Source organism: Scylla paramamosain, chromosome 20 (assembly GCF_035594125.1).
Source record: "Scylla paramamosain isolate STU-SP2022 chromosome 20, ASM3559412v1, whole genome shotgun sequence".
Taxonomy (NCBI): Eukaryota; Metazoa; Arthropoda; class Malacostraca; order Decapoda; family Portunidae; genus Scylla; species Scylla paramamosain.
The window spans coordinates 9,333,037-9,343,994 of record NC_087170.1 but is presented as its reverse complement, the minus strand read 5'-3'; the positions used below and the strand labels follow the sequence as shown (position 1 = coordinate 9,343,994).

At 38.0% G+C, this 10,958-nt stretch overlaps 1 protein-coding gene across 4 annotated transcripts; it reads left to right on the top strand.

Annotated features, from left to right (window-relative positions):
- Nucleotides 1-806: 806 nt before the first annotated feature.
- LOC135110249 (transcription factor E2F8-like) lies at nt 807-10,065 on the top strand. 4 transcript variants are annotated; one of them, XM_064022378.1, is made up of 14 exons: nt 807-923; nt 2,307-2,392; nt 2,510-2,696; nt 3,294-3,737; nt 3,986-4,274; nt 4,708-4,830; nt 5,399-5,600; nt 5,879-6,064; nt 6,500-6,603; nt 7,140-7,250; nt 7,502-7,738; nt 8,047-8,729; nt 9,130-9,268; nt 9,409-10,065. In XM_064022378.1, the coding sequence occupies exons 2-14, from the start codon at nt 2,329-2,331 to the stop codon at nt 9,412-9,414; spliced, it is 2,775 nt and encodes a 924-aa protein (XP_063878448.1). In that variant the 5' UTR covers nt 807-923; nt 2,307-2,328; the 3' UTR covers nt 9,415-10,065. The 4 variants fall into 4 exon arrangements, with proteins under 4 accessions (XP_063878448.1, XP_063878444.1, XP_063878445.1 ...); XM_064022374.1 differs by having other exon boundaries at nt 7,502-7,765; XM_064022375.1 differs by having other exon boundaries at nt 879-1,014; nt 7,502-7,765.
- Nucleotides 10,066-10,958: the final 893 nt, after the last annotated feature.

Genomic DNA, 10,958 nt, shown 5'->3' with positions numbered 1-10,958 from the left:
CTCTCTCTCTCTCTCTCTCTCTCTCTCTCTCACACTTATTTAGAGAACTAGGTGTTTAGTCTAATACTCGGGGCACCTGCTTACTATAATTACATATTATGATAAATAAACATCGCAAGTATGTAGTTTCGATAGGTGGGGAAAAATGCTTTCTGAGAAACTGCACAAGGGCAAAAGTGGTAGTACTGAGTGTACACACACACACACACACACACACACACACACATTTGCAGCATGATGGTCGGTCAAATCACCCTAAACATTTTTAATGATTCATTCTCCTGTTTTTCCTTATCGCATAGGTAACCACACAACGCGTATTTGAGGTTGCTGATTTCTTAATGAAGGCAGATGAAACCAAGGTACTAATCATTATAATTAACTAGAAGTGATAATCCAAATAATCTAAGAGCGAGTGTCCTGCGTGATAAATTCTGATAATCATGTATTCTTTATGCGTTTCTATACTGAAAGGTGACTAATCAAATACAGTAATGGGTTTCGTTTTCTCATATTGCCCTTCATTTCCCAATTTCCTTTTATTTTCTGTTGTATTTTCCATTTTTATGTATTGTATAATATTTTCTCTTGGAGTTCTGCTATGAGATACGTTTGGGCTTGTTATGGCATCTTCTCCCTCATACGAGTAATGTAATCTTTCATACTGTAGCTACATGTTTCTTCCCTTCATAAAGCGGATACCACAAAGTAGAGTAATGCAGTTCCTTACTTAATTTACCATGTATTTCGTATCAAGCTCTAGCGTTTTCATGTCAGTCTTTTTTTTTTTTTTTTTTTTTCAAACAGTGACGTGTTTCAAGGCTGGAGCGCGCTACCAGATGCTCAATTGTTCCGCAGCAGTGACGTCATTCGCGCGTAAATCGAGGAGATAAATAGAGGTTGACAGCAGGCAGCTCTGATGTGTAAGTCAATATTTTACTAGTGCGTGAAGATACAAGAATAGTTCACCCTTCTTAACTATATCAGCATTCATGAGGGCGGTGTAATATACAAGTAAGTACGCAGTAGGATATATTATAATGGAAATAGGGGCGAGTAAAGGGTGTTGACCTGCCGCCGCCCAGGGAAGGTGGTAACGGCCAGCTGGGAAGATTTCTGTTTATTTATTTGAATATCAGATTTAAGCATCATCGACCCTGATTTCCTCGTTTTTCGTAAGGTCAGTGTTTCCTTTTGCTTGTGGCCCTTGAAAGGATGTGTTTGCTATGGCACAGAAGACATGGAAGAGAAAGATAATTACCCAAATCTGGCGGGAGATTCTGGTCACCCACCGGTCAAGGCAAGGTTTGTTGTTGTTATGTTTTTTTCAATACATGGATACATAGCTGAGTGAGGCCTTCAGATCGTAGCAACGGAGGAGTGATTTAGCAACCGGGTGATGGTAATTTGGTAGTTGGTGAGTTCTTGAACGTGTAAATCTAATGTATCAAATCGTGCTTGGAAGAAGTGACTGCCGAGAGTTGCTTTGAGTAGATCAAGTTACTTGGTTTGTATCCATCTATATATTGAAATGAGTTAGTTTATGTAGGGGAAAACTCCATCTATAATTAGTATATTTCATCCTCGTAGCATCAGGACTGAATATTTTAATTTTAAAGAGAAAATCAAATACTGTGCCCATCTCATGTAGTAATGTAGTGTATGGTGTCAAATTCCGTCTTTTCCCTTAATTTCTCAGCTTTTTCTACCTTCTCAGTGATTCTTTTGTTTCATAGTGGCACTTCTGGGTGGTTAAATATTAGGGACTGCCCTGTATCTTCAGTGTGTGGCTTTTTGCTCTAATATTTACATTATATTTTGGCGTACATTGTGTATTCATCACTGCTGCATCATGATGTCCTTGCCCCTCAGGTTGTTATTTTAGCCATTTCTTAGTTAATTCACGTCTCTTATGCATGTCTGCTTTTCACACTGCTTTCAGTTTTATTATACAAAGAAGATAGTTCAGTGATATTCTCAAGTTTATAATTGATTTCTTATTACTTGTATTGTTTGATGGGATCTTCCTCTACAGTATCTTTAAGCATCTCTTACAATCACCAACAGTATATTTCTAAGTAATTGATGGAAACTGATGGTAATTACATTTACCTGCACTTCATATACCACTTCAATATATTACTTGAGATTACTATTCTGATTTAAATAGTTACCTTTTGTTTGCATGAAGTTTGTTTTAACATAACCCTTACATATTCACATAAAATTTAGTGTTTTCTAAGTTTTTGCATCTGTTTGTGATAATGGCTACAACTAATGTAAAATACTTTTTTCCCATATTTTAGCTATGGTTAATTAAGCCCCACCATGGAAGTCTTGACGTCTGCTGCCGCTGCTTTGTATGATCATGACTTAGAAGAACACTCTTCAGGTACTTGAAAACTTGACACTTTTTATAGACTCGTGTGGATAGTCAAACATGAAATGCTGTGTGGTCTCATGTGTGTATTCAATTGACTGGTGACATGATTTCTTTTTATCTTACCAGAAGAGCCAAAGTTTCTCTCACCAAGCAAGAGGAGTCATGAGGGACTGTCAGAAATCACCAACACTATTAATATATCACCAGAGAAATTGCATAAGTCTTCCCTGCAGACACTGTTCACCGCCTCACCAGTAAACTATAACAGCTCCATGAAAGTTGCTTCTTCTGTCATCCTCCCTGTGGCATCCAGGTGAATTGGAGGTGTATGAGTCATTAAGATTTTTTTTTTAAGCTTCTTCCATTGGCAGCTTCTCACTTTTTTCACACATGCTTCATATATTGTGTCACATATACTTTGCAATTATTATACATGTATTTTGCAGTGGCAGAACAGTCAAGGCCCTACCAACTTTCACTTGAGCTTGATTGATAATGGGTCAGAATGTTGTGTGTTGTGTCCTGTCAGGTGTTCAGTTCAGATACATTTTTATGGATATGTTGGGTAACAATAATAATAACTACAGTTAAAGTTTTTGACTGATGATGAGAACAGAAGCATAATTACTATATGTGTATATATAAATGTAATGCAGAGCAGCCCTCATAATTTGCCCTAAAAATAGTTCAGGTCTTAAATTTAATATGTATCTTTGACCTTGACCTTTCATTAGTGAAACATGATTTCTTTTCCTTATAATCAAAATAGTAAGTCCATTTTTCTATTCATCTACTTTGATTTACCATACTTTTTTTTTTATATAGAAATACTAAGTGCATTCTTTTTTTTTTTTTTATGATTTTAGGCTTTAACCTTTAATTCATGCTACCTTATTTCTTTTCCTCCCAGTGGTAGTAGCAAGTCAGTCCATCACTTATCCCCCCTGATGGAGGCCCCAAGTCCAGGACGGGAGAAGGTCCTGGGAAGGAGTCCACTCACACCTACGAGTAACCTCAAGCTGCTCACCCGTATCGCCTCAATGGAGGAGTCCTTTACTAGCAAGAAAATGTTGTTCAATACGAAAGGTACCAATATGAGTGAAAAACTGCCATCCCAAACTAGACCTCGTCAGAAACAAAAGCTGCAGCGATACAACAGTGACAGCCTGAACACTCAGCGAGCCAGTAACAAAGCTATGGCTGGTGAAAAGATAAGCCTCAAGAAGCACAGCAGCACAGACAGTCACTCCCAGGGGCTGGAGGGTGTGGGTCACCTGCCACCCCTTGATGAGGTCATCACTCGCCCTTCAGAGGGCTCAAGGAAGGATAAATCTTTAGGGCTACTCAGTGAAAAGTGAGGGAATTCAGCTTTTGTTGTTATACTTAATATCTAACATGATTATAGTATTTTGTAATATATGGTGCTGTAAGTGGAAATGCTTCTTCATGATAAATAAATAAAACAGGATGATTTTGGGTGATTCTTAGGCCACTCTGAAAAGTTAAGCTTGTCATAATGCATGCCTAGGTTATTTTGTAGGGAGAACTGACAAAGGCACCACTTGATTAGATGAACACTGAACACATCCTCCATTCCCTCAGGTTCTTGGAACACTTCCCAATGGAGGTCTCATTCCTGGAGACACCGCGCCGCATGGTTATTGATGAGGTGGCCATAACGCTGGGCACAGAGAGACGGCGTGTGTATGATATCATCAATGTACTGGAGAGCCTCAACATGGCAGCTCGGGTCCAGAAGAACATGTACCAGTGGGTGGGCAATCTGTATCTAGAGGAGACACTAGGGAAGCTCAAGTCTTTTGCTCTCAAACTGAACCTCAAGGCACAAGTAGAGGCTCTTCATTCTAATGAGGGAAAGAGAACTTTCAGGGTGAGTTAAGAGGAGTGAATGAGGGACCATGTGGTTGATAATTTGGATGGTTAGAGTAACTAATATATCTGAGATACAGCAATGGTATGTTAGACTTCTTACCCTGGTGTATTTATCCGCATTATCAGGGCTTGTTGCCAGAATCACACTAATATTTCTTGGGTATCTTTTTTGGTTGTTAACTGCTGCTTCACAGAACAATCTTATCATGGTCACCTCATTAGAGACATAGAGCATCTGGATGTACATAGACCAGATCTACTGTGAGGCAAAGATTTTCTAGTAGTTGATTTTGAGGGTAACCATTAATTTATCTCACTTGCATTTTCCTTGCTTGATTACTGTGTCTTCTAATTTCTGTCCCCTCCTAACAAGAAACCTACTGTGTCTCAGGTATTGAACAGGTACATGATTAAAGTATTTTATTTTACAGGTTCCCAAGTGGACCAAGACAAACTGGAATGTTGATGGGGAGGAGAAGGTGGAGACAAGGCGGGAGAAATCTTTGGGAATACTGTGTCAGAAGTTCCTAATGTTGCTGCTGGTCAGTCCCGCGGTAAGTGGTGGTGCAGAACACACTGAAGGGCATGGCATTGTCTTGATAAAGCTCACAAACTTGTCATCCCTTCTTGAGTAGAAAAGGGTGGTGAGAAGAAGCATAGAATGAGGCAGAGTTCATGTTTTGTTACTAAAACTGTCTCCTCTTTTCTCATACCTACACAACATTTCTTTTTTTGTATTTGTTTACCTTATTAACAAAGATGTGATTTATGTGATATACACTTCTTATGCCTGTGAGTTACTTATATTTGTTCCTTTCACATACTGTGGCTATCTTGAAAAGTCCAAGCCATCAGGGTAGGGAGATACAGTCATGGCTAGAAGTTGATTAATATGTATTTACTTCATCCGTGTTTTGGCTTTTCCCTTAGTCTTAAACTCTTTGATAAATTGACAATCCACACAAGATGCAACAATTTATCAGATTTGAACAGGTAAGGGATGGAGGGAAAAATGCTAAATATAGTGGAAGTAAGTGTGGTATTTACTTGACTATTGACCAATACTGTGCATTTTCAAAGAGCAACTAAATGAAACACTACTCTACTGTTGATGTGTTTCAGCCTTACCTGCTCTCGCTGGATGATGCTCTCAAGATGCTGATGGGCAACACGTGTGAGGATGGTGAGCGCCTGAGGACCCGTGGCAGAAGGCTCTATGATATTGCCAACGTCCTCACATCTCTGGGGCTTGTCCAACGTATACCACTGGCGAAGGGGTTTCGGTATATTGGACCACAGGTTGAAGCCATACCCAGTGAGGAAGGTGTGTAGTGTTAAGTCAATTTTGCCAGTGTAAAACCTTGAATATTTCCTGAACATGATTCACATAAGAAAGTTAATGCAAATGAGTTAACCCATGGCTGGATTAGGAAAATACTGCTGCTCTCTGAAGTATTATCAATGTAGCATTAACTATCTGTAAAACAGTGAGTTACCTCCAGATACTTTGATCTTGCATGAAATTTTGGTGCATGACTTGGGTTTCATATGTGTGTGATGAATGTGTAGCTGAATATCCCTGACCTCACCTCGGCTCCTCAGACAATGGCCTGCGCCTCCGCCATTCTCTGCTGCCGTCTTTCCTGTTGTCTGGGGACAGTGGAGGCAAGGAGAACATAACCTGCCCAGGTGATCATGATGTGACTCCCTCAGCTGCTCCTCCTCCCACACAAAAGAGAGGACGCCCCCGCAAACTCTCCACAGACTTCTCTGCTTCAGCCATTCCAGGCAAGTAGTGCTGGGGATTTGAGATTTGTGGGTATGTTTCTTTTATTCATAAATTGCATTGTATTATTTGTTTGCAAAAATGAGTATAAAGGGAATGTCAAGCATTCCAAATGAGTAATTTTTCTATTGTTATTGGTAACTTAATAGATTCGTGAGGTTAACAAGCCTCTGTGTTATTAGTGTTAACACTGATGTGCAATGTAGATAAAAAAAGGAAGGATATTTGATTATTTTATGGTAAAAAAATTTTTCCCAAAGCTTCCCTTTGCACAGTAAGGTATATTTTGTTATTGTATTACATATTCTGCTCATTTCCTTCCCAAATGAAATTGAGATAACTTTAAAGATTATAATTCTCCTCTTGAAATAGAAAAGTTGAGCAATTTTTCTGTGAAGGAAAAGATGTAAAATGTTAATTTTTCTCATGCCAAACAGCTGCAAAGCGAACTAAACTTCAGAGGACTCGCAGTGAGGACATCACCACAGGGAAGCAGAGTCGCAAGTTCATCCGCCACCCGTCCCTGCATGAGATCTGTCAGGTGAGGGGGAAGAAAGTTGGTGGTCCTGAAGTTTTCAACACTGAACTTGTTGGGATCTTTTCTTGTGTTCTTGGCATGAACTGCTGTACTGAGGAGTCTTCGTCTGTGGGCTTTATTGCATTGTATTTCATTGAGGTATGGACAATGCTCCATTTACAAACATTCCCTTTTTTAAATTATCTGTCTCTATACCAGGCTTGCAATACTACATGAGGTGGTCCAGACAAAAATCTACATACTCATGCAAATCATTCACATTCTTAGCCTTATTGGCCCCTGGTGGATAGGAATTGTCCTGTGGACCACCTTACTTATGAATGAAATCATTTTATCATAATAATATCTATGAATCCAGAAATGTATCTTACTCATAAAGCAAGATTCACCGTTACCTTAGTGAACCTTACTTTTGCCTTTTTGTGTATTTAGGTACAATATTCTGTTGAAAGTTGGTAAGTTCTTTTATACTAAGAAGGTGAAGTGTTTAGATGATATTGAAATGAAAGGTGGTGCATAAACCTCTAAATCCTTTCCAGGTTGCTGAGGTTGAACGGGAAAAGTTACTACAGAAGGAACAACAGCAGCAGCAACAACAGCAATTGAAGGCTCCTATCATTGTAGAACCCATTCCTTTGAGATCCAGAAATGTTAGTAACATGGTCAAAGTGTCATTGTTGCTTATGGTTGAAGAAGTCCACTTCCAGTTTGGTGCTTCATTATGTTCAATAATACAAATGTCTAAGGAAGTACAGATAGTAATGCTTAAAGAAATGCACTGATTCCTGTCATATTTTATTTTCTAGGGTGTTTGTCTCTGTGTGTTTAAGGTACAAGTGAAGTTAGGGAAATAGAACTTAAAACTATTATCAGATTATGTACATTCCCATGCCCATTACAGCTACGCGATGACAATGTAATCACCCAGAATCGCAGCTTTGTGCCATCATGTCCAGCGTCAGCACCAATTCTTGCCACCATCCTGAGCCAGAAGCCACGTGCCAAGATCCCCGTGGCTCTCACCTTCAAGAAATCTGATGAAGACGACAGCAAGGATGCTTGTTCCATCATGCCGTTCAACATTGTTCAGAAAATCCCATCTACCACAACAATAAACACTGGAAGAAACATAGCCCAGGTGCAGTCCCCCACTCACATCATTAAGGTATTCAGCAGCAACTTCTTTAGAGCTCATTATCTTCTCAAATCTCCACCACATGGATGATTGCAGCAGAAGTCTCTTCTCTTCAAACTTCCCATACTTTTTTCCTTGTATATTTAAACACTTTTCTTCATCCTTTGTTTTCAGTGTCATAATGCATGAAAGAACATTTGTTATCCTTAATTGTTTCTTGATCTAAGGCTGGAACAAGTACAGTTCTTACAATTTTTACCTTCTCCAGTGTTTTGTATTTGCAGACAATCTAATCATTGGATATTTTCCAGCGTGAACAAAGAACAAGTGCACCAATACTCACACCTGGGGTCTCCAGAGGCATGACTTACGTGGCCACTCATACTCAGTCAGCAAACAAGATCCTATTGAAAAGCTGGCCCCAGGAATCCTCTGGTGTGCCTGTGGGGCCACCCAAGGAGCCACAAGGTGCTTCACCCTCAGTCATTAGAGTTGTCACAAACATGGGAGGAGGAATGAAGCATCAGCAAGAAGCTCCAAAAATTTTTAGTGTCATCCCTGCCAGCCGGGCACAGAGTCCACACTTGCTACCAGCAAAACAATTCATCTGGCAGGCAGGAGGAACCCTTCAGCAGGTGCCTCGCAGGAATGATGCCAACTCTCACCTGGCAACCAGCCATTGTCAAGCAGCTGAAGGAGTCAGTCACATCTCTGAACATGAACATAAGTCAAGTTCCTATACAGTGTACACTATTTCTGGTAGTCATGCACCCGTCACCTCGTCAACAGTACCCAAGAATGTGGTGTCTCCTGTTATTGGGGAAAGATCCACCTTATCTGCTGAATGTAGCTCCACCTCTAAGCCATCTGTAATGTACACTTGGACAGACTGCATGACCTCTAGTGGAATGGATGGTCCTGCAGGTCATCAGGTTATCAGTGGGCTCTCACACTTGCCTCCCACCAACTGCCCTACTTCCAGGGAACCAGTGAGGTAAGAATGCATGTACCAGCAACTTTAGCTATTCTTAGGTTTGGTTTGATTAGGTTACATTGTATATCTCTTATGATATGTAGGGAATGAAGAGTCATGTGTTGTATATCTTCATGTTTTCTTAGTGAATTAGTAATATCTTTGCTTCTTAATGTTTGGCTTGATAAACACTTTTTGTGTAAGAAAAGACACGCAAGAAACTTATATAAAAACTGAAAGTTACTTATTTTCACTGCTGACTTCCTTGACATCACAAATTGTATTGAAAAAAAAGAAATAAAAAAACTTCTGCCTTATTTAATTTTATTCTTGTACGGGAATTGTTATCTTGATAATGTACATATTATTATATGACCTCACTATTTTATTTCCAAAAGAACAATCAGTAAATTATTTTCAGGGTTGAGTGGCAGCCATCATCTGATGCATCAAGCACAGACAGTGAGCTGGAGGAGATCTTTGGGGACTGTTTCAGGTTCACACGTCCCAAAGGCCTGTTAGCTGGAAATGCTAGTCAAGATGGAACTCTGAGTAAAGCGGTAGGCACTCACAATAGTACATTTTCACAAGGAGAAATAAGTCAATAAAGCTCCTGACATAGTTAAAAATGTGGTAAATTCACATGATTAAAAATTATTATTATATCAAAGAAAAATAATAAATGATGTGCTCTCAACAGCTCTGAGGACTTCCAAGGAAAACAAGCTGCTGAGTTCAAGAGGGAATCCTATAGTCTCAACCAGTGTTGCCTGCAGCTAGAACACTTTCCCAGTGTCATGCAGACCACTTTTTGAAGAGAGGACTTCTGTCTCAGCACCTCAGCAACAGGATTCATAAGTTAATTCTGATATTGTTTTTTAGTCTGTAATCTACTAAAACACTCTTGTTATGTGTAAGGGATTACATTTGAAAAATGTAAACTTAAGTTATTTTAAGTTATTGTTTGAAGAGTGAGACACTTGAAAAAATATTTGTTGAATATTTTTTCAAAATATATTTTTGAAGTGTGATACGCATGCTGGAATTGGGTACAGAGTATCACCTAAGTCATTTTATGTACATTTAAATATTTCATTTCTAAGCTTGGAAGAAGTAGCATGGAATATATCTTCTATATTCTTAATGTTGTTAACATGATGTTGTTAATATTATCTTTAAACTAATTTTGATCACATGTTGTTTATGCTTACGAACAGAATTGTTGGATTCTGTAGCATCATGTAATGTGTTACAAAAGAGTGGTGCTGGTAGTTGAATATCTGCTGTTGGATGGAAAAGTTATGAATATTATATTTCAGGTAAAGTAGGGAAAGATTTTATATATATATATATATATATATATATATATATATATATATATATATATATATATATATATATATATATATATATATATATATATATATATATATATATATATATATATATATATATATATATATATATATATATATATATATATATATATATATATATATTATGATAAAATAACTAACAACAGTATTTTTATACTTCTTTTAGTCATTGACATATCATTTTTAATATGGTACACTTGAGTACTTGAGTGTCTCTTCATTACAGTATTACAATCATTTTGTTGTCAGTGGTGTGTATTTTAAGGGGACTGAAATAGATCCAGAATAGCAGGTCAAATGGGGCTTCAGGGATTGCAGAAATGCCAGTCATGCATAGTGCATATCACAGTCCATGTGCAAAGTAACAAGTGTCAGCTAATATCTGTAAGTGGATCGTAAAATATATATATATATATATATATATATATATATATATATATATATATATATATATATATATATATATATATATATATATATATATATAAATTATGAACTGGGATGCTTCTACACATTATGATGCATTATAAACATAATTGTGGAGTGCTCTTGAAAGAAAATTAAAATAAATATTTCAGTAATAAATGGAATAATGTTGAGTAATGAGTTGAGAAGTGAAAGCGGGAAGGCAGTATTCCTGTGGTCTGTCCACCCAAGGCATGTTTAAGTAGATGACCTATTAAGTTTGTGTCCAGCATTAGTGATGAGGAAGGGGAGCGTGAGGTTGAATACAAGTCATGCAAGGTTGGCCAAGGCTGGTGACAAAGTATTCTGGTATGGTGAATGAAAAAAAAGCTGAAAATCCCACCAGCAGAGTTACATTTCTGTGATGTAGACTCATAAATATTTAACTATCTGTTTATTGGTCTTTTTA

Excerpts from the sequence above, each read along its gene's own strand:
- LOC135110249 (XM_064022374.1), top strand. The coding sequence starts at position 2,329 with ATGGAAGTCTTGACGTCTGCTGCCGCTGCTTTGTATGATCATGACTTA. Across the intron at positions 2,697-3,293 it reads ATCCTCCCTGTGGCATCCAG|TGGTAGTAGCAAGTCAGTCC; the intron begins GTGAATTGGAGG and ends TTTTCCTCCCAG. Across the intron at positions 3,738-3,985 it reads TTAGGGCTACTCAGTGAAAA|GTTCTTGGAACACTTCCCAA; the intron begins GTGAGGGAATTC and ends CCATTCCCTCAG.